General features: G+C 34.5%; 1 protein-coding gene across 5 annotated transcripts in view; it reads left to right on the forward strand.

Moving 5' to 3' along the window:
* SPOCK3 (SPARC (osteonectin), cwcv and kazal like domains proteoglycan 3) overlaps window positions 1-24,918 on the forward strand; it is a 706,138-nt gene that overhangs the window by 661,066 nt on the left and 20,154 nt on the right. For all 5 annotated transcript variants that reach the window (XM_027866933.1, XM_027866928.1, XM_027866929.1 and 2 more), the window contains one exon: window positions 13,080-13,301. In XM_027866933.1, the coding sequence (XP_027722734.1) occupies window positions 13,080-13,301 (222 nt within the window). The remainder of the gene's footprint in view (window positions 1-13,079; window positions 13,302-24,918) is intronic.

Consider the following 24,918-nt stretch of genomic DNA (forward strand, 5'->3'; position numbering starts at 1 on the left):
ACCTGATTTTACTTTTTTGTTCAGAAAAAGAGAACCAAATGCCTGAGTACAGCAACAGATGCCATTTTGTAGTTGTCAAACTGCCCTGGCAGCATATTTCTTCTTCTTCTTCTTTTGATTAAGAACTGAACATTTGCTTTTCAAAATATAATAATGGGAACTAGAAGGTTTCATTTTGGGTGGAGTAAGGGTTATTCTTAGGGAAAACGTTATTTAGCCAATTTTATTTCATACATTTTGAAATATTTGACTTAGCTGACCTTGTAGGTCAGTGTGAGTGATTTGATCAAATTGAATCATTTATCACACTTAAGAAAATTATGTTCAGATTTAGTTGTGCACCTTTGAAATGCTGAAGGGAAGTAGAAACACTGTAAGTTGAAAGAAACAGAACCCACCATGAATCCACAAGCAAAAAGGGGGGTAATGTTGAAGTAAAACACTAAATTGGGGAAAAAAGAGTTAGAAAGAAAACTGATTTTCCAACAGTCTGATAATTTGACAACTGACAAATTGCATGAGTAACATGAATAATATTTCAAAGAGCAAATAACTCTATAGTAGTATATATTAATAAGAAAGAATTATCAGCCAAATTCTGAGAGAAATCTGCAAAAGAGATAGAAACAGCAGGAAAAAAAAGGCCTCCTCATAACAAAACTATATCATTAATATTATTTGGAGGCAATAAGATGGATTTGTTTCAAAAGTTGTTTTTTTTTCTATGTCCTATATCTCCCCTTAGTAAGAGGAGGTTGGAAGAAAGACAATAATATTTATTTGCTGGAAAAAATAAAACTTAATTAAACAAGTTAAATAAATGAAAAAGTTATCCATTAAATTAATACAAATAGAAATGCACTGACTTGAAGTAAAGGCAGCCAGGGTGACAAAGGATTGGCAAACAAATGAAGTTGTAGACAAAGGAATGGGAGGAGTAGAGCAGGAACTAAAGAGACAGAAAAGGGTTCAACTTAAGTATTGAATCAACACAGTGTAGAATTGAATCTTAATGAAAAAATAGCAAGAGACACAGATATACTGAACTCTTGAAGGGGACTTCAGTAAATATAATGGGAAAATAGGAGTGTGATAGGTCCTGAACTTTGACTTCACTGGTATAAGGAAATTCCAAAAAAGGAACTTGGCCTAGTAACAGAAGGTGACAATTTCTCTGAAACTGAGTGTTGAGCACTCCAAGGGCTGAGGGGTTCAATGACTTGTCCAGAGTTGGAGGACTTGAGCCTAGTTCTTTCTGCTTCTGAAATGAGAACTAAAATGTTTAACTAAGAAGCTAAGTATCTACCCTGTCTAGTGGCCCCAAGGTCAGGCACTCCAATAGCAGGAAGAATAATTAGCATGTTTCTGTTTATCAGATATAAATAAAAGAACCTTATTTTCATGCAAATTATAGCAATAAAATACCATCAGTTGGAATTGTTAAGAGGGAAATACAGTTGAGGTGAGGCAATATATGTTTGTGTAAGTTTTTAGATTTTGTTAGGGTCAGAGGAGTGCAAGAAACAGTAAGGAGGGCATATGTGACCTCTGTAATGTCTTACATGTCAGCTTTTGTGAGCAAATTGTGGTTAGAAACATACTTAACCTACTTGAAATGTGAAATATAGAGTAAAAATATGCTTATATAAGTATATATTGCTTTATGTAATAACTTTATATAATATATACATAAATATAAATAATTTTAAATATTGCTTTATATAGCTCTTTTGTTAGTATTTTTGTATCTCTGGTATTTAGGATCCTACTTGGCACTCAGTAATCATTTTAAGAAATTCTTGATTGATTGGAACGTGTTTCTTTGAGAAGTTGTGGCTTTTCCCTCCTCAGACGTTATTAGACAAAGGGGGAAGGGGGCTGACCACTTGACAAATACTCTATGAAAGCAATGTCCAGTCAGGTAAAGTTTGGTCTAAAGAGATATCCTCCCTTCAAATTCTGCTATTATAAAATGATAGTGGTGAGGGTGATGGCGATTCAGGGGAAATTAGAAGGTTATAGAAGGTTATTCTTTAACTGAAAGATTTTGTAAGTAGTTTTTCTTCTTGGCACTAGTTTTCATTGTTATTCATTTTAGAAGAAAAGTCAATGCTGGGTTATTGATATGAAATACAGTTAAATCTTCCCTCCATACTTTCATACTATTTTTTTTCTTCTCAGTTTCACTCAATTTTCAAATATACCAGGGGCTAGAAAAAGGAACATTTCCTTTTGAAAAGGAATTTGAACACCAGAAGAAATGGGGCTGTATATATGGGAAAGTAGGCTCTTAGAACTATGGAAAGATATTTATGTTAAGTGTAGTGGACACATATTGTGTGTGTTCCAATGATAAATGATAACCAACAGTGTCATTCTTATCACACATTGTATATATTATCTCATTTAATGCTCATAACAACCATGTGAAGTAACACTTACAGGAATATTATCCTTATTTGGTTAAATGACTTGCTGATGACCATAACACTAGCACTTACTAAACATATATTATTTATCGCACAATACACACTTTGGTTGCAAAATAAAAAGCAAAAACAAAAACAAATAGTCCATGCTCTCAAGGAACTCACAACCTAGTGGAGGAGACAACCTGAAAATAACTTTGTACAATAATATTCCATTATTTTCATATTCCACACAATGTTCAAGGATTTCCCAATTTTTTGTTAATGTTTGAATCAGTTGTAATTGTGCCTAAACAATGTAGAAAATTATTATGAGTTTATTTTCATTTTTGGCATTGCCTAAAATGTCAGTTTCTAAAAAATATGTCTCCCTTTTCACCATACATTTTTAATTTTTTTTTTTTAGTTTTCAACATTCATTTAATAAGATTTATAGTTTTAAATTTTCTCCCCCTCCTTCAACTTCCTCTCTCCCAAGATGGCATGCAATCTGACATAGGTCATACATGTACAAAGCATTTGTCTATATTTGTCATCTTGTAAAGAAGAATTAAAACCAAAGGGAAAAACCACAAGATAGAAAAAAAAAGGAAAAATAGTATACTTAAATCTACATTCAGACTCCAAAGTTCTTTCTCTGGATAAGGACAGCATTTTCCACCACGAGTCCTTTGGAAATATCTTAGATCATTGTGTTGCTGAGAAGAGCTAAATTTATCAAAGGTGGTCATAGCACAATCTTGCTGCTACTGTGTAAAATGTTTTCCTGGTTTTGTTCACTTCAGTCAGCATCAGTTCATGCAAGTCTTTCCAAATTTTTCTGAAGTATGCTTGCTCATCATTTTTTTTTTCTTTAAGGAACAGTAATATTCCATTACATGTATATACCACAACTTGTTCAGCCATTCCCCAATAGATGGGCATACCCTCAATTTCCAATTCTTGGTCCTTTTTTCCATTTTTGTGATCTCTTTGCGAGACAGTTTTATAGCCCTTTGGACATAGTTTCCAATTGCTCTCCAGAATGGATGGATCAATTCACAACTCCATCAGCAATATATTAGTGTTCCAATTTTCCCACATTATTTCCAACATTTATCATTTTCTAGTTTCATCATGTCAGCCAATATGATAGGTGTGATGTGATACCTAACATTTGTTTTGATTGGCATTTCTCTAATCAATAGTGCTTTAGTACATTGTTTTCATATACTATAGATAGCTTTAATTTTTTTTATCTAAAAACTGCCTGTTCATATCATTTGACTATTTATCAAAGGAGGAATGACTTGTATTCTCATAAATTTGACAACTCTCAATATATTTGATAAATGATGCTTTTATCAGAGACACTGACTGTAAAAATTGTTTCCCAACTTTCTGCTTCCCTTTAAACTTGGTTGTATTGTCTTTGTTTGGGAAAAAACTGTTTAATGTAATCAAAATTATCAATTTTTCATTTCATAATGTTCTCTATCTCTTGCCAAACCATTTTCCAGTTTCTCCACAATAAAAGTGATAATTCTACCTAAATTAGTTTGCTTACCAGGAATTACCAATCAAACTACCAAAAATATTTTATAGAACTAGAAAAAAAATTAACAAAATTCACCTGGAAGAACAGAAGATCCAGAACATCAGGGGAATTAATGAAAAGAAATACAAGGGAAGGCCTTACCAGATCTTAAATTGTATTTTAAATCAGTAATCATCAAAACAACTTGGTACTGGATGTTTTTTTTTTCCAATTATTTATGTCTGACTTTATTTGTGTGAAAAGTGTTTTGTAATTGTGTTTGTACAGTTCCTGGGTTTCTCTTGGCAGGTTGACTCCTAAATATCTTATATTGTCTATCATTACTTTAAATAGAATTTTTCTTTCAAACTTTTCCTGCTGTGCTTTGTTAGTAATATATACGACTGTCAATGATTTATGTGGATTTATTTTATATCCTGCAACTTTGCTAAATGTATATTATTTCAAGTATTTTTTTCACTTGATTCCCTAAAATTCTGTAGGTATACTGTCATATCATCTGCAAAGAGTGATAGCTTTGTTTCTTCTTTGCCTATTATAACTCCTTCAATTTCTTTTTCTTCTCTTATTGCAAAACCTAACATTTCTAGTACAATATTAAAGAGCAGCGGTGATAATGGACATCCTTACTTCACCCCGATCTTATTAGAATTGCTTCTACCTTATCCCCATTACATATAATGTTTGTTAATGGTTGCAGATAGATGCTACTTATCATTTTAAGGAAAACTCCATTGATTCCTATGCTTTCTAGTGTTTTTAATTGGAATAGTTATTGTATTTTGTAAAAAAAAATTTCTGCATCAGTTGAGATAATCATATAATTTCTGTTTTTTTTTTAGTTGATATGGGTGATTATACTGATAGTTTTCCTAATATTGAACCAGCCCTGCATTCATGGTAGAAATTCCACATGGACATGGTGTATTATACTCATGATAAGTTGCTGTAATCTAATATTTTATTTAAATAAGTATTAAAGTAAATACATATTAAAGTAAAATAAGTATAAAAATAAAAATTAAACATACAAAAATAAATATTAAATAAAATATTAAGGCTAATATTTTATTTAAAATTTTCATCTATATTCATTAGTGAGAATAGTCTATAATTTTCTTTCTCTGTTTACTAATTATATTTCTCTTCATCTTATACCCCCCATTTAATTCTATTCTCTCCAATCTGCACTGCCTTCTATCATCCCCCCTTCTCTTATTTTCTTTCCCCTGTTTTCCTTTAGGGTAAGACAGATTTCCATACACATTTGGGTGTGTATGTTATTCCTTCCTTAAGCCAAATTCAATAATAGTAAGATTCATTCATTCATTCCCTCTCACCTCACCTCTCTTTCCCTCCATGGTAAAAGCTTTTCCTTCCCTCTTTTATGTGAGATAATTTACCCCATTCTACCTTTCCCTTTTTCTTTCTCCCAGTACAATCCTCTATTACCCCTTAATTTTATTTTTAGATATCATCCCTTCATATTCAACTTACCCTGTGCCCTCCATCCATATATATTCCCTCCTACCCTAATACTGACAAAAGTCTCATGAGTTACAAATATCAGCCTCTATGTAGAAATGTAAACAGTTTGACTTCAATAAGTCCCTTATGATTTTTCTTTCCTATTTACCTTTTTAATGCTTCTCTTGAATCTTGTATTTGAAAGCTGAATTTTCTATTGAGCTCTGGTCTTTTAATCAAGAATGCTTGAAAATCCTCTATTTCATTGAATGTCCATTTCCCACTGAAGGATTATACTTAGTTTTGTTGGGTAGGTGACTTTTGGTTGTAATCCTAGTTCTTTTGACCTCTGAACTATCATATACCAAGCTCTCCAGTCCCTTAAAGTAGAAACTGCTAAATCTTATGTTATCCTGATTGCATTTCCACAATACTTGAATTGTTTCTTTCTGGCTGGTTGCAATATTTTCTCTTTGACCTAGGAACTCTGGAATTTGGCTACAATATTTCTAGGAGTTTTCCTTTGGCTATCTCTTTCAGGAGGTGATCATTGGATTCTTTCAATTTCTATTTTACCCTCTGGTTCTAGAATATCAGGGCAGTTTTCCTTGATATTTCTTGAACAATGATGTCTAGGATCTTTTTTAGATCATGGCTTTCAGGTAGTACAAGAGTTTATAAGTTATCTCTCCTGAATCTATTTTCCAGGTCAGTTGTTGTTGCAATGAGATATTTCACATTGTCTTCTATTTTTTCATCCTTTTGGTTTTGTTTTGTAATATCTTGATTTCTCATAAAGTCATTAGCTTCCATTTGCTCCATTCTAATTTTTAAAGAAGTATCTTCTTCATTGAGCTTTTGGACTTTCTTTTCCATTTGGCCTATTCTGCTTCTTAAGGCATTCTTCTCCTTATAGCTTTTTTGGACCTCTTTTGTCATTTAGTCTATATTAAGGTGTTATTTTCTTCAATATTTTTTGGGTCTCCTTTAGCAAGCTGTTGACTTGTTTTTCATGATTTTCTTGCATCACTCTCATTTCTCTTCCCAATTTTTCTTCTACTTCTTTTAATTGCTTCTCAAAATCCTTTTTGAGCCCTTCCATGGCCAAGGACCAATTCATATTTTTCTTGAAGGCTTTGGATATAGGAGCATTGACTTTGTTGTCTTCCTTTGATTGTATGTTTTGATCTGCTTTGTCACCAACATAAGATTCTATGATCTCTTGTTTGCACAGTTTGCTCACTTTCCCAGCCAATTCCTTGACTATTAAACTTTTTGTTAAGGTAGAGGTCTACTTCCAGGGTGGATAACGTATTGTCTCAAGTTTTGAGTTTTTTATGCAGCTCTTTTCAGAGATACTTCTAGGGACCTATACATTTTCAGTTTTGTCAAGGTGATATGATCAAAGGTGAGATGTCTACCCATTTCCTGGCCTGTGCTGTGCTCTATGGGTGATCACAAGCTCTCCTTTCTGCCTTGGAACTGTGAGGATGATTCCCTCTCCACAACCTCCACAAGCTCCACCATTCCATAACTCCTCCTTGCCCTAGAGCTATTACCCAGACCTGTGACTCAGATACAAGCATAGGCAAAGCAAGAGAATCCTGCCTCAGCACCAGCAGAGGTCCCTGCACTCCGAGTCTGATCAGCCACTCAATCTCTGTCTGTGGGCTGAGAACTCTGGAAGTAACTGCCACCCTGGGGTTGCACCATGACTGGAACCAGACTAAGCTCCTCTCTCACCTAGGTCTGACTGACCTTTCCTACTGATGTTCTAAGTTGTCTTTGGCGTTTGTGGGTTGAGAAGTCTGGAAACCACCACAGCTGCTGGTGATTCAATCCCCTGAGGACTGCTCAAGGTTTGTTGAGGCCTGATCTTGGTCTATGTGACCCACACTGAACTGTGGTCCTCTCCCAGGTCGGTGCAACAAATCTTTCCAGTCAACCATCCAGGTTGTCTTGGGCTACAAATTTGTTTCACCCTGTCTTTTTGTGGGTTCTGCTGCTCTGGAATTTGTTTAGAACCATTTTTACAGGTATTCACAGGGGTTTGGAGGAGTGCTCAAGCAATCTCTGCTTTTACTCAGCCATGTTGACCCTGCCCCATTATCTTTTTATATTAAAGAAGATACCTATTAATAATTTCTTTCTGTATGTACTTTTGTTCCCTCAGAAAATAAATTACACAGTCAGCCAATAGCAGACACCTGATACCCACCATCATCCAGAAAAGCAAAGAGAACAACAGAGAGAGAGAGAGTGAGACAGAGGAAAGAAGAGAAGAGAGAGAAATTGAAATTATAAATAGAAATGGGCAGAAGAGGAAAATAATTATGCAGTCAAGCAAATGCTTAAGAAACCAGAGATCTGCAGAAGCTGAAGGGATTAACACAGGGGGAAAAAACTGGAAAAGAACTGCCAGACACCTAGAGCCACAGATGAATCGTTGAGGCAATCCATTTCCTCAGCCCAGGAACTTACAGTTTCTATATAGATTTTGCTAAACTATAGCTTGTGCTAAAACCCGAAAAGAGACTAAGCAAGAGATATACAGGTAGAGATAAGTGACTGATATAAAATGTGAGGAGAAAAGGGACAAAAAATTTCTTCATGAGGTCTTACCTTATTTATTCCATATTGTAGCAGATGAAAGAGCATAGGAGGAGAAAATCAAATTTTGTGTGAAGGAGATGCTTCCATGATTGCACTCTTCTTTTTCAGGACTTGTTGTATTACTTAAGCTCAAACATAGCTAAACATTTACTACAAAGAACAAAATTGATACCACAGTGTTTGTTGTGGGGAGTTTTGAAGGGTGTAAGTAGAAGGTGAATCTGGCCTCAGACACTGGCTATGTGACCTTGGGCAAGTCACTTGATCTCTATGTGCCTCAGCTTCCTCACCTGTATAGTAGGGATAATAATAGCACCTACCCTCCAGGATTAGTCAGAGGATCAAATGAGATAACAACCATAAAGCACTTAGTATGGTTCCTGACACAGACTAAATGCTATAAAATTGTTAGCTGTCATAATTATTGTTAATAACAAATTTAGGCATTAATCTTATCACCCTGGACTGCTACTGCACACCTCCTTTAACACTTTTCTTAAATTGCCTTTAGTTCAGTTAGGAAAGTGACATTGCTGAAAGGTAATTGTTCTAAAAATTTGAATAGAAAATCCTAAAACTTAGAATGTTGATTCTTAAGAGGATAATTGGGCTTGAAGCATAATGATATAGCGATATTCTCTCTATTGTAAGCCCTACAGTGTTCCTTTCAAAAAAAAAAAACCTCATAGGCTGTAACTCTGACAATAGGAAATGACTACCTTCCATAGCATAATTAGAATAATGAATTAGGTCTATAAGAATTTTCATGGAATCCTTTGTATATTGGAGTTAAAATTGAAATGGCAATAACTATGAACCTTACAGAATGTCTATCCTTTTCAAAAAAATCTGCTGTTTTAAGTACTTAAATTATTTGATTGAATTATATATGATATCATCCTCCCAGCCAGTGTCAGACATCTGGTAGCCTCCATAATCCAGAAAAGGAAAGAGCAGCAAAACCTAAGTGGAAACCAAAATCCTCTAAGTATGAGCAGACTTGGGAATAATAGGGAAATCCATGTATAATAAAACTGAAGGAAAATATGGCTAAGTTATTTGGTATGAATTATTGTCATGGAAATGAAAACTACAAGGTTTCCTTCTCCTGATAGCTCAATATGTAAATGGCAAAATATTTGTTTGAAAAGAAAATCAATTACTAAGCTGTGAATTTTTTTCCTGAAGGGCAGCTTCAGCATCTCAAATATATCAAATGTATAGGTGAGCAACAATCAGAAAAAAATGTCATGAGACTATACTTGGGCAGCTAAATCCTGGATCTTGTTTTTCCCTCGAACAACTTACAATATGGATGAATTTAATCTATTTGGGTTGGCTGTAATGGTCTTTATCTACCCAGTTCCATCTATGCAAAAGCCTATAAATGAAGTATCTCTTGGTTTATACAGAACTCAGGCTTCCTGCTTGAATTTATAAGTGGAACCAAAGTAGGCTCCTATTAAATAGATTCTTAGGTATTGAGGAAATTTCCTCACCCCAGGGCTTTCAAAAGCATTACATATTGACAGGTTGCTCCCAGAGCATAAGCAAATACATGAAAATCCATTTAAAAATACCAGTAAAGTTCTATATGTTTCAGACATTTCATTTGAAAGAAAATATCAAAATAATAGACTTAAATTGCCCAAGTCAATAATGTCAATCATCCTCCCATCTTGCCATTGTTGTCTTTTTATTCAGTCTTCTGGAACATAGTACAGTGGACATCATAGATTGATAAAATAATAGACTACCCTGTTGAAAGAGACCTTAAAAAAAGCAAAAACCCTCATTTTGCAGATAATGGAACTAAGGACCAAAGGAAAAAACCTAACAATTGGTAGACTTGGGACAAGATCTCCATCTTCCTCATTCCTTGACAAAGACCATTCTTACTACATTATACTGTCCCTCTAAGTTATGTTGACATATTATTTTATGAAAATGTTGATCTGTCAGGTTGTAATTAGAACCTCTTTCTATACATTTGGTGATATTTTATATACCAAATATTATTTAGAAATATTAATGAGGCTTTTGAAAAATAATGTGACTTGTGTTAATAGAAGTACCTTTCTGTGTGAGCTCTAAAGCCCCTCCCCCCCAAGAATAAACTATCTTAAATTTTCAAAAGTGTGAGGTCTATTCTTCCTTTGTAGTTAATGAACAATGACAGAGAGAGACAAAAGTGGGTTGGAACTTCCAAAGAGGTTGAACTTGGTGGATTTTGATGATGATGATGCAGAAATAATACATGATATTCTGAAATCTCCTAACTAGTCAAAGGATGGTGATAATGACATTTATGAACATGTGACCTCATATAAATCACAACCTCCCTGAGCCTCAGTTTTTCATCTGGAAAATGAATAGGTTGAATTAGATGAGTTTAGAAGTCTTCCAGTTTTAGGTTTATTCTCTTATATTCCTATAAATATTAATTAGAAGGGAAGAAGGCAATTTGGCAGAAGGCTGCTTTAACCTTGACTTGAATAACTAATTTGGAAGAAGCACAAAGATAACTCTAATCTGAAGATCATGCATTCCTACTTCACAGCCCTGGATGTAACATAGTATTGTTTACACACATTACTACTTTTATGAGGAGGTGTTGTGAAAAAATAAATAATGAATCAATGAATGATTGAATGAATGACCTTGTAAACTTTGTGTCTACTGGAGACAAGATCCATTTCACTGCTTGTCCTACACTGTGAGAGAAAGTAATTTGAGGCAAAAATAATAGACCTGTACTTAGGATATTGTAATCTAAACCCTGTACCTGACACTTAGTAAATACATATATAGTTTAAGTCACTTAGTTTTTTGCAAGCCCCAGACTCCCCCTCACAAAAAAATGAAACTTTAAATACCTATACCACCTAACTTGCTGGTTATTGTGAGAAAAATACTTTGCAAAATTTAAAACACTTAAAAATTTAAACTTTTAATTATCTGTAAACTCTCATATATCAAGAATTTCCCATTGTTGTTTTCATTTCTGTGTCATGTAGCTAAATTGCTACTTCTGTACTTCAAGGATTCATATTTTCATCAGTAGATGAAGGTAGATCCCAACAGTTCAGTGAGATAGACAATTTTGAAGGATAGCTCTTTCCAAGAAATGCATTACTCTGTGGCCAACTTGGTGAGGGGCCATTGGAGTTTAGCTTAGGCAGGTCCTCAGGTAACAGAGATACAGTCAATCACTGGTCCCATATTGGAGACCACATATAATTTGTCAGAGTTTACAATCTGCTGATAGATATAACTTCATGGAACTTCCTAGGTTACACTCTTATACCACCATTTTCCGTGAATAGAATGTTAGTAAGTAATGGAGGGCTTCATTATTTTAGAACAAAGTTATATAAAATATGAACCAAATGCCAGGAGTGTGTGTGTGTATGTATGTGTGTTTGTGTGTGTGGAAATTAAACTCAAAAGAATTAAGTATGTAGAGTAATAAAAAACAGAACTAGGACCTAGGACATATCACCCAATTATTCCTTTTTAACTGTGATCAATTTAATTAAATTCAAGTTTACAAACTTCTGGTACTGGGAGGAAAGCTATATGCATGTAAATAAGCATTTTATAAATGCTTAATAAATGGAAAGTGACTTCAGGCAGAAAGAGAGAGTTCTAGAATCTGTCAAGATCAAGAAAGGCTTCCTGTAGGAAGTGGTCCCTGAGTTTTCTTTGAGGGAAAATAGGGATTCCATTAGGCTTTGGCCAGGAGAAAGAGAGAGTTCTCAACATAAGGGAGCAGGTTCTACAAAGGCATGGAGGTAGGATATGGGATGTTGTTTACAGGTTAAGGACAAGCAGGCCAATTTTGTTGGAGTACAAGTATGTATGAGAGAGGGAAGTCCGGAAAGTCTTTAAGTCTGGAAAGTCTTTAAGTCTGGAAATATAGGGTAGAACCCAGTTATGGAAGGTAGATGTCAGAGGCATTTATGTTTTATTTTGGAGGAAATAGCTTTTCTAGAAAAGTTATATTGTCACAGAAGCACTTTAGGAAAATCTATTGTACATCTAGATAGACTGTCATTGTTATTGAGTAATCCCTAAGTGGAATAAGACATGTAGAATACTTTGTAGTGGTAAAAATTTAGAAGAGGCAATAGATTTTAAAAACTTACCATACTGAAAGTAATTCTATCTTTAGGGAGAAGGAATATATGAAATGAGATGGACAGTATTGTCATGAACCTACCACAAACCTGGGTTTTACTTAACTTGTTGCAGACTACTCATTTTCTGAGAAACTCATGTGGTGGACAATGAGGAATTAACATAAATAAAAAAATTGTATTTCTAAGATATTGCATGTTGTATTCCATAAATTAAAAATAAAATAAATGTTTTTAAATTAAAAAGCAAAGTGTCAATAATTTTTAATGGGAAAAAAGAATATTGTATATACTGAAGTCACTTAGTGACTATCTATGTAGGGATATATACCCATGTATATCTATAAGCATATATATATACATATACATATATGTACATAAATACATACACACACACATACACACACACACACACACACACACACACACATATATATATATATGTATATATATATGCTTATTAAGTGACTTATCCATGGTCACACAACCAGTATGTTTCATAAGCAGGCCTTGAATTCATTCATTTCTTCTACACTTGAGGCCCAGCTCTTTAGCAGTATATCATGCTGCCACTCATTTTTTGTGTGTGCATGAGAGGGGTGATATGGCATATACAGTGTCTCTAGATAGCCATGTACACACTCATATATATATATATATATATTTATATTTATATTTATATGTATATATGAATATGTGTGTATGCATGTGTAATTCAGTCTTATTGAGCCATGATGACTCTCATGTGGCATTGGAATCAGAAAGAGATGGATTAAGTTGTGTTATTAATTGAAAAGCTGTTTTAATTGCAAGTTTGAACCATAGTACTTTCTTTGGCTATTGCTGACTATACCTACTGGATACCTCTGATCATTTTATCTCTTTCCTTCCCAGGATTTGATACCAGCATTTTGCCCATTTGCAAGGACTCCCTTGGTTGGATGTTTAACCGACTTGACACAAACTATGACCTCCTATTGGACCAGTCAGAGCTTGGCAGCATTTACATAGATAAGAATGAACAATGCACCAAAGCATTCTTCAATTCTTGTGACACATACAAAGATAGTCTGATATCAAACAATGAATGGTGCTATTGCTTCCAGAGACAGCAAGGTAAGGGATAATCACAACTCCCAGGTGCAAATGTTTGGCCCTCATCTACACCTTCACCTGGTTCATGGCATACAGTGTTACAGGTCAGGTGGTGCAGTGAGTAGAGTACTAGCCCTGAAGTTAGGAGGACCTGAGTTCAAATCTGACCTCAGACCAAATACTTGATACATACTAGCTGTATGTATACATACTAGCTGTATGTCCCTGGGCAAGTCACTTAACCCCAATTGACCCCCCAAAAAGCAAAAAAAAAAAAGATTACAGTGTGCCATAAGTTTTAGTAGAAGTTGGCCATTTACTTTTTAGCCTTTGACCTGTATTGGGAAAAAGTATTTTCAACTATACAGGAGAAAATAAGTTTGCAAGAGATGTAGAAAATGCTAAATAAGTTGCAAAATAATAACTACTATTTTATATTACTGCATTTCATTATCCTTTCCACTATGAATCCCCCAAGAAGCACAGGGGACCTATTTTTTAAAACAATATCATTTTTCATTCTCTCTGTCTCTTTCTGTCTCTCTGTCTGTCTGTCTGTCTCTGTCTGTCTCTTTCTCTCTCTCTTTCTCTGTTTTGCCCATAGCATAAAATAAGTGTGTTTTTTTAAATTGATATACTGTAGAGTTATAGTGTTCTATTTTGTGATTCTATTAAATGAACTCAAGAAACCACAATATTCTCTATAAAATTATGCTGATTCATTGGCTTTAAAATTACTTGGCTGCTTCTAATGTTTCTATGATAATTTGCCTCTTTTGGTGAGGGAAGGGTGGTGGTAGTAGAATTTCTGGCAACAAGAAATCTATTTAATCTCAGAAAAGAAATGGACTCGGTACAGTATGATAGGGACTCGGTACAGTATGATAGGAAGTGTGTTCATGCTTCATGTCTGCCACTTTAGTGGAGACACACGCACAAAATGGTGAAGTCAACTTGATTCAATTCAACAGTCATATATTCAGCCCCTACTATAAAACTTTACTGAGATACTGAGGGCCAAATACTGAGCATTAAAAAAAGTTAATCATCCCTGACAGCAAAGAGTTTACATTCTACTGGGGCAATATATCAATCAATCTATCTATCTATCTATCTATCTATCTATCTATCTATCTATCTATCTATCTGTCTGTCTGTCTGTCTGTCTGTCTGTCTATCTATCTATCTATCTATCTACATGTGTGTCTGTGGCACATATATAGAGAGACAGAGAAAACATGAACAAACAAGGATCCCCTTGCTCTTCTAAAATCCCAGCTAGAGTACCACATCTTACATGAGACCTTCTCTAATTACATAAACTTCCAGTGTACCACATCTGAAAATTTTATCTATTTACTTTGCATAGATTCTGTATCTACTGATGTGAAGTATGTCATGTTGTATCATAAATACAACATGGTATAAAATAAAATCTCCTTGAGGAAGATTCAATCAACAAAAGCATTCATTAAGTACCTGTGGTGTACCAAATACTATTCTAGGTAAGGAAGATACAAATAGAAAGATTGGAAAAATCTGTACTTGGTTCGGTTTTACCTCTGAAATCACCTACTCCTGGCACCTTATAAGTACTTAATAAATACTTACTGATAGACTGATTGATTGATAACAGTCAGAAAAAGTAAGTCCATGTGCAGATTGAAATTAAGGAATACTGAGCACTGAGATTCAAGCCGAGATAGAAGAAAATATGCAAGATTTTCTAATGGAGTCACAGGAAACCAAGTAGAATATAAATTAAATTCATTCCAGAATTTTCATAAAAAGAACATTTGAAAAGCTCTTATATGATATATTTGCTATTATTCTTGTGCTTTTATATCATGCGTATTTCTTGGCTGCTAATAGCACATCCAAAACACAGCAAACTGTTAGTGCTACTCAAATACATGCTGAATCATAGAAAACCAATAAATTGTATGAGTCATTTGAATATATTGCAATCTTACATAATCATCTCTCTTCCATGAAGTTTTTATAAAGGCATGATGATTATACACAAAGGGATCAATAATATTTCAGTTATCCTCAGAGAAGCAATTTACATTTACATTAGTGAAATCACTTAAATCACACAGGCAGCCCACAGTAATGGATTTATATTCCAGATGTTTTTTGGAGGGAGTAATTTTATGACTCCATCCAACTACAGGATTATTTCAGTGAGTAGTATTGACAGGCAATTTTGAAATGATGCACATTTGAAATTATGCAAATAAAAAACCATTAAAGAGTTAAAGAAAGTAGATTTCTAGGAGGATGCTAATTTTTTTTTTAAAGGGGGCAGCAGGCCACATAAGTTTGGGAACTTCTCTGCTAGACAAAGCTACAAAAGACATTTTAAGATAATTGAATAAGCCTCTCATCACCTTCTCTTTTTCACAGCAACTCCTTTTAGTTAAGTATTCATTTTCAAGTGGAGTATTCACGGTATTTATAAATGACACATTCAATTTTTCAAGTTTGTCACCTCATAAAGCATTGTGCTTTATTGAGTTTTATAAGCATAAACCCATCCACTTACCCCATAAAGGATTACATTCTCTGGTCTACTGCATTTTTATGAAGAGTTGAAGGGTCTATGGTAGCAAACTTTAAGATGGTTTCAAATTGTATATAGGCTGTTGGAGTTGAAGGTCAAGTATATGAATTCAAAAGCACTAACCCATTCAGAGGCTCAATTTACACCCATAAAATAGAGAGTTGGACTAATTGACCTGGCTAGATGTAAATCTATCATTATCTGATCTGAGGAACAAAACTAGTCATACATGAATAAGATATGTAATAGAAAATACTATCAAGGAATTTATATTTGAAAATGACAAATTCATTACTAGAGTCATTAAGAGTAAAATATTGAAGTATAGGTAGATTTTTCAGAGAAGAGAAAAAATAATTAAAACAGTGGTTCAAATATGTCTTTGCTTATGTGGTTACTAGTTTAAGAGGAGAGCATGGAAATATCAGTAGAATGTATATACTATGTAAATACATTTGTGGGCATGTGTATTAATATGTATACACACATAAATATGACACTAATATTCAGACATGTGTGTTTATGTGTTTACACATATAAGTATGACACTAACATTTGGACACTACTGAATAGTCTACATAATGAACTCCTAATGATTAAGGAGAAATATCATTTTGTTAATGTGACGTTATATAGAGGTAGCACTGATTTTCCTAGGAGTATTTTTTTTTGTCTTCTGTTGTGGAAAAAAATGCTTCATTAAATATTTTAATAAATTTTATTAGACTGAGTAAGACACTCTGGGATTGAATTCAGAAATCATGACGTAACAATGTATTGACACAAACAGACCAGAGCACAAGCCAGAAGAGCAGAGACCACACATCTCCTTACATCATATCACCTTGGAAGAACTAAAATTTTGTAGACCCCCAGAACTAGCTCTGAAACAACAATAAGAAAACTAGGAACAATGTCAAATGTTAATGGAAAGGTAAAAGTCAAGAAATAGGATAGAAAAAAATGAGCAAATAACAACAACAAAGAGACTTGACAATAGAAAGTTACTAAGGTGGCCAGGAAGAGCAAAACATGAACTTGGAAGAAGACAGCAATGTCAAAATAGTGACATACAAAGCCTCAAAGAAAAATGTGAATTGGGAGAGGAGGATTCTGGGAAGATGGTGGAGTAGGTCAGAGAAATTCAAGCTCTCAAGATTTTCCTCCACAACAGAGAAAAAATATCACCTCCGGGCAATGGAGCAGTAAAAATAGAGAAGAGACAGAACAGGTGTCCTTCTGGGACAACCAGAGAAGATCTGAAGAAAAATATGACAAGGTTTGATCTCTGTGAAGAGTAAACACCTTCAGGCTAGAGACCACTTAAAAAACAAGCAGCAAGCCCTGGGGTTAATTGGATTGAGAGGCTGCCTCAGCCCCAGTCACAGGAAGTTTTACTCCTGAGACAGTGATGAGAGTTAGGCATCTGAATCAGGGAAGATGGAGGGAATCTCTGCTGTAAAGTAACTCCAGACCCGGCTGTGCTGTGGAGAAGTGGCCAGGGTGACAAGTAACCAGCACACACCTCTTCAGTGCAGAAGCAGTGGAGTGGGGACACGTCTAGCTGTGGTCACTTACAGGAGGCTGGAGAACTTGATTTGGGTTCAAGTTCAGAAAGGAGAACTGAAGGAAGATTTGAGGCCAAAGACACCATTCCCCATCCCCCAGCACTAGAGGAGATTACAAAAATTAAGTTATAAAAAAAATGCACAGGAAAAGGAGAAAAAAATCCAACCATAAAGAATTACTATGGGAATAAAGTAGACCAGGCTCCATCTTCAGAGGAGAATAGTAAAGCAAAGAAACCCTCTTATACCCCAAAGAATAATGTTAAATTGCCACCTGTCCAAAAAGAGTTTGTATAACTTAAAAAAGACTTTAAAAATAAAATGAGAGAGATTGAGGAAAAACTAAAAACAAAAACAAAACTGAAATACAATCCAAAAAAAAGATTATTAAAAGAAAGATGATTAGAAAGAAAGATCCATGATCTTAATGAAGAAAATGACTCCTTGAAAATCACAGTTGGGAAGCCATTCCGCTTCTGGAAGCCAAGATGGAGGAGTAAGAAGTAAGCCACTCTTCCACTCCCATATCAACCTCTGGAAGCCCAGAAAATATCACCCCAGTAAATGCCCTGGAACAGTTGAACCAAACAAAGACAGGAACATCTGTCCAGTACATTATAGGAAAAAAAAAACTATTACACCAGAAAGAAAGAAGGGAGGAAGATGAACATTGGTTGAACCTTATTCTCATCAGATTTGGCTCAAGAAGGTAATAACGTAATCAGTTAGGTATAGAAATCTAACTTGCCCTATAGGCAGTAGGAGGGAAAAGGGAAAAGAAAAGGGAGGGAAGAAGTAGTAAGGGTAAAAGGGAAGAAAAGGGAAGGGACTAATAGAAGGGAGGAGGAACTGGGGGGGGAGGTGGTCAAAAGCAAAATGTTGGTGAGGAGGGAAAAGGAGAAAGGAGAAAGAAAAGCATAAATGAGAGGGGGGAAAGGATGGAGATAAAGACACAGATGGTAATCATAACTGTGAATGTGAATGGGATGAACTCTCCCATAAATCAGAAACAGATAGCAGAATAGATTAAAAACCATAATCCTACAATATGTTGTTTACAGGAAACACATTTGAAAAAGAATGACACATACAGGAAATATATCATGCTTCAGCTGAAGTAAAAAAAAGCAATCCTGATCTCAGACAAAGCAAAAACCAAAATAGGTCTTATCAAAAGAGATAAGGAAGCAAACTACATCCGGCTAAAAGGCACCATAAACAATGAAGTAATATCATTAATAAACATGTATGCAACAAATGGTATAGCATCCAAATTCTTAGAGGAGCAGTTTAGGGAGTTACAGGAAGAAATAGACAAGAAAGATATACTAGTGGGGGACCTCAACCCCCCCCTCTGAACGAGATAAATCTAAGCACAAAATAAACAATAAAGAAGTTAAGGAGGTGAATAGAACATTAGAAAATACAGGTTTGATAGACTTGTGGAGAAAACTAAATGGGAATAGAAAGGAATATACTTTTTTCTTGGGAGTACACGGTACATACACAAAAACTGACCATGTACTAGGGCATAAAAATTGCATGATACAATGCAGAAAGACAGAAACATTAAATGCATCCTTTTCAGATCATGATGCAATAAAAGGTATATGTAATAAAGGGCCATGGAAAGATAGACTAAAAAATAATTGGAAACTAAATAATCTAATCCTAAAAAATGATTGGATCAAACAACAAATAATAGAAACAATCAATAACTTCATTCAAGAGAATGACAATAGTGAGACAACATACCAAAACTTATGGGATGCAGTGAAAACAGTTCTTAGTGGAAATTTTATATCTCTAAATTCTTTCATGAATAAAATAGAGAAAGAGGAAATGAATTGGACATACAACTTAAAAAAAAAAACTAGAAAAGGAACAAATTAAAAATCCTCAATTAAACAACAAATTAGAACTACTGACAACCAAGGGAGAGATAAATAAAGTTGAAATTAAGAAAACTATTGGACTAATAAATAAAACTAAGAGCTGGTTTTATGAAAAACCAATAAAATAGACAAACTTTTGGTTAATATAATTTAAAAAAAGGAAGAAGAAAATCAAATTACCAGTATCAAAAATGAAGAAGGGTGAATCCACAAACAAGAATGAGGAAATTAAAACAATAGTCAGGAACTGTTTTGCCCAACTGTATGCCAATAAATTTGAGAATCTTTGTGAAATAGATAAATATTTACAAAAAATATAAGCTGTCCAGATTAACAGAAGAGGAAATAAAATACTTAAATAACCTCATCTAAGAAAAAGAAATTGAAGAAGCCATTGATGAACTTCCTAGGAAAAAAATCTTCAGTGCCACATGGATTTACAAGTGAATTCTAAATAAACATTTAAAGAACAATTAATTCCAATACTATTTAGACTATTTGGGAAAATAGGTGAAGAAGTAGTCTTACCAAATTATTTTTATGATACATATATGGGGCTGATACCCAAACTCGGAAGAGTCAAAACAGAGAGAGAAAATTATAGACCAATTTCTCTAATGAACACAGGTGTAAAAATGTTGAATAAAATATTAGCAAGTAGATTGCAACAACAAGAATAATACATTATGACCAGGTAGTATGTATACCAGGAATGCAGGCTGGTTCAATATTAGAAAAACTATCAGCATAATTGATCATATCAGCAACAAAGCTTACAGAAACCACATGATCATCTCAATAGATACAGAAAAACTTTTGACAAAATAGAACACCCATTCCTATTAAAAACACTAGAGAGCATAGGAATAAATGTAGTCTTCCATAAAATAATAAATATCATCTGCCCAAAACCTTCAGCAAGTATCCTATGTAATGGGAACAAGCTAGAAGCATTTCTAATAAGATCAGGGGTGAAATGAGGATGGCCATTATCACCACTATTGTTCAATATCATACTGGAAACATTAGCTTTAGCAATAAGAGAAGAAAGAGTAGTTGAAAGTATTAGAATAAGCAAAAAAGAAACAAAGCTATAATTCTTTGCAGATGATATGATGATATACTTAAAGAATCCTAGAGAATCAAGTAAAAAACTACTTGAAATAATAATCAACTTTAGCAAAGTTGCAGGCTATAAAATAAACCTACATAAATCATCGACATTTCTATATATTACCAACAAAGTCCAATAGCAAGAGATAGAAAGAGAACCTCCATTTAACCTTACAAAAAAATTGAAAAAAAAAAATTGAGACCTTAAAAAATAGAATATCCCAAATGGAAAAAGAGGTACAAAAATGCACTGAAGAGAAGAACTTCTCAAAAAGCAGAATTGGCTGTGTTGCTAGGTGGCACAATGGAGAGAACTCTGGCTTTGGAGTCAGGAGAATTTGAGTTCAAAGCCAACCTCAGACACTTGACACTTAATAGTGGTGTGATTGCTTCACTAAAAAAAAAAAAAAAAGCAGAATTGGCCAAATGGAAAAGGAGGTACTAAAGCTCAATGAAAAAAGTGATTCTTTATAAATTAGAATTGGGCCAAGTGGAAACTAATGACTTCCACTAAGAAACAATAAAACAACACCAAAAGAATAAAAAAAAATAATTAAATAAAAGAAAATGTGAAATGTCTCAATGGAAAAACAACTGAACTGGAAAATACATTGAGGAGAGACAATCTAAAAATTTTTTGACTACATAAAAAACGTGATAAAAGAAAGAAAGAAAGAAAGAAAGAAAGAAAGAAAGAAAGAAAGAAAGAAAGAAAGAAAGAAAGAAAGAAAGAAAGAAAGAAAATCTTAGACATCATTGCTCAAGAAATTATCAAAGAAAACTGCCCTGATATCCTACAACCTGAGGGTAAAATAGAGATTGAAAAACAATTACCTCCTGAAAAAAGACCTCAAAATGAAAACTCCAAGGAATGTTATGATCAAATTTCAGAGCTGCCAAGTAAAAGAGAAAATATTGCAAGCAGCCAGAAAGAAACAATGAACTATCATGGAGCTACAGTCAGGATAACATAAGATTTAGCAACTTTATATTAAAGGATCAGAGGGTTTGTAATATGGTGTTCTGGAGGGCAAAGGAGCTGGGATTACAGTCCAGCAAAACTGAATGTTTATATAAATCTTCAGGTGGAAAGTGGGCATTTAATGAAATAGAGGACTGAACCATTCCTGATAAAAAGGCCTAAGATGAACAGAAAATTTGACTTTCAAATACAAGACTCAAGGGAAGTATATAAAGGTAAAGAGAAATCATAAAGGATTCGATAAAGTTAAACCATTTATGTTCCTACATGGGAAGATGATACTTGTATTACCTAGATACTTTATCATTAGTAATTATCATTTTTATTTAACATTATCAGTTAGGATTACACATAGGTAGTGAGCATGATTGTGAATTGACTATGATGGGATGATATCTAAAAAAAATAAAATTAGGGGTTAAGGAAGAGGGATCCACTGAGTGAAACAAGAAGGGAGCAATAGAATGGGGTAAATTATCTCACATAAAAGAGAGACTAAAGATCTTTTACAGTGGAGGCAAAGATGGAAGAGGTGTGGAAGAGTGCTTGAAACTTACCCTCATCAGAGTTTACTCAGACAGGGAATAACATACACATTCAGTTGGGTATAGAAATGTATCTTACCCTAAAAGGAAGTAGGAGGAGAGAGAGACAATGCAGAGGAGATTTATAAAAGAGAGGGCAGATTGGAGGTGGCAATGGTTAGAAGCAAGACACTTTTGAGTAGGCACAGGGTGCAAGGAGAGTAAGAGAGAAGGGAAAATGGGGGAGGGGAGTTGAACAGTGGGAAATACACATTTTGTAGTCATGACTGTGAATGTGAATGGTATGAACTCACCCATAAAATGGAATGGATAGGAGTGTGTGTTACATGGTTCAAACATAAAGGGTGATAACAAAAGCAAATTAAGGGAGCATGGCATAGTTTACTTTTCTGATCTATGGATAAGGAAAGAATGTATAAGCAAACAAGGGATAGAGAGCCCTGTGGGACATAAAATGGATAAGTTCAGGTTATATCAAATTAAGAAGGATAAGCACAAACAAAATTAATGCAGCCACGATAAGAAGGAAAGCAGAAAACTTGATTTTTTAAAAAAAAGTTTTTCTGATAAAGGCCTCATTTTTTCAAATATACTGAGTCAAAATGTATAAACTGAGTCAAATTTATAAAACAAGTCTTTCCCCAATTGATGAATGGTGAATGGATATGAACAGACAGTTTTCAGAAGAAAAAATCAAAGCTATCTAGAGTGATATGACAAAGTGCTCTAAATCACCATTGATTAGAGAAATACAAATTAAAACAAATCTGGGGTACCAACTATCAGATTGGCTAATATTACAAAAAAGGAAAATGATAAATGTTGAAGGGGACGTATGTGAAAATTAGAACATTAATGTATAATTATTGCAGTTGAACTGATAAAACCACTCTGAAAAGCAATTTGAAACCATACCTAAAGGGCTATAAAACTGTGCATACTCTGACTCAGCAATACCACTTCTAGGTCTGTATCCCAAAAAGAAGGAAAAAAAGGGTGGCTTTTCTCTACAAATATATTTATAACTTTCTTATACTATATTTATAGTACATTCATATTATGTTATATTATATTACATTCATATTATATTACATTTATATTATATTACATTCATATTATATTACATTTATATTATATTATATTACATTATATTGTATTACATTGCATATATTGTATCATATCATATCATATCACATCTTATGTCACGTCATATATATTATAACATCTTTACAAAAATATACATAACATTAATCAACTAAATAATTCTTTGTGGTAGCAAAAAATTGGAAATTGAGAGGAGCCCATCAGTAAGAGAATGACTGAACAAGTTGTGGTACATGATTGTGATAGAATACTATTATACAATAAGAAATGTTAACCAGAATGCTTTCAGCAGAAAAAAAAAAAACCTTGAAAGATTTACATGAAGAAATGCAAAGTGAAGTGAGCAGAACCAGCTAAACTTTGATCATGGTAACAATTTTGTATGATGTTCAACTGTGAATGACTTAAGTACTTTTAGCAACACAAAGATGTGTTACAATTTTGAAGGAATTATGAAGAAAAATTCTATCCACCTCTAAAGAAGTAATGAGGTCTGAATGCAGGTCAAATAATATATTTTTATCTTTAATTTTTGGTCTCTTACTTTTTACAACATGAATAATATGGAAATAGGTTTTACATGACTGCACAAGTAAAGCTCATATAAAATTTCTTGCTGTCTCAATGAGGGGGACAAAAAGGAAAGCAGAGAGAGAATTTGAAACTCAAAGTTTTAAAAAATCCATGTGAAAACTAATTTTGGGGCAGAGCCAAGATGACAGAGTAAAAGCAGTGACTTGCTTGAGCTCTCCCCCAAACCCCTCCAAATGCCTATAAAAATGGCTCTAAACAAATTCTAAAGCAGAAGATCCCACAAAGAGACAGAGTGAAACAAATTTCCAGCCCAAGATAACCTGGATGAATGATTGGAAAGGCATATTGCACCAGGCTGTGAGAGGAGCACAGTTTGGTGTGGGCCCACAGGCTGTAGCAAACCTGGAGCAGGCCTTAGATGACTGAATCATGGGCAGCTGTGGTGCTTTCCAGTCTTCTCAACCCGTGAACATCAAAGAGAACTTATAAGGTCAGTGGGAAAAGTCTGTTTTTGTGATGAACGAGAAATGTGGGGTTCCCAGGCCCATTCCCTGAGATCAGACCTGGAGTGGCAGCTGCCTCCTGAACTTCTGGCCCACAGACTGAGGGGAATTGAGTGGCTGATCAGAGGGGGATTTCAGGGATCTCTCTGATGGCACAGGATTCTCTTGCTTTGCCTTTCCTTGGAACTGAGTCATAGATCTGGGTGGCTGTCCTGGGGTGAGGAGGAGTGCTGGCATAGTGGAGTTTGTAGTGGTTATGGAGAAGAAATCCTCCTCACAGTTCCAAGACAGAAAAGAGTGCTTGTGGTCACTCATAGACCAGAGCACAGTCCAGGAAAGGAGTAAATACCTTGCCCTTGACCATAGAACCTTGGAAGAATGGAAAATTTACAGGTCCCTAGAAGTATCTCTGAAAACAGCTGCATAAAATCCCTGAAACTTGGGACAGTACACTCTCCATGCTGGAAACAGACCCCTACCTTAACAAAGAGTTTATAACTGAAGTAATTGGCTGGGATCATGAGCAAGCAGGGCAAAAAGAGTCAAACTATATTATCTTACCTTGGTGACAAAGAAGATCAAAACACACAACCACAGGAAGAGAACAAAGTCAAAGCTCCTATATCAAAAGCCTCCAAGAAAAATATGAATTGGTCCCAGGTCATGGAAGAGCTCACAAAGGATGTTGAGAAGCAAGTAAGAGAAGTAGAGGAAAAACTGAGTGTGATGCAAAAGGAGACCCAAAAAATACTGAAGAAAATAACACCTTAAAAAATAGCCTACCCCAAATGCAAAAGAGGTCCAAAAAGCCAATGAGGAGAAGAATGC

Source organism: Vombatus ursinus, unplaced genomic scaffold (assembly GCF_900497805.2).
Source record: "Vombatus ursinus unplaced genomic scaffold, bare-nosed wombat genome assembly UNPS02014784.1, whole genome shotgun sequence".
Classification (NCBI taxonomy): domain Eukaryota; kingdom Metazoa; phylum Chordata; class Mammalia; order Diprotodontia; family Vombatidae; genus Vombatus; species Vombatus ursinus.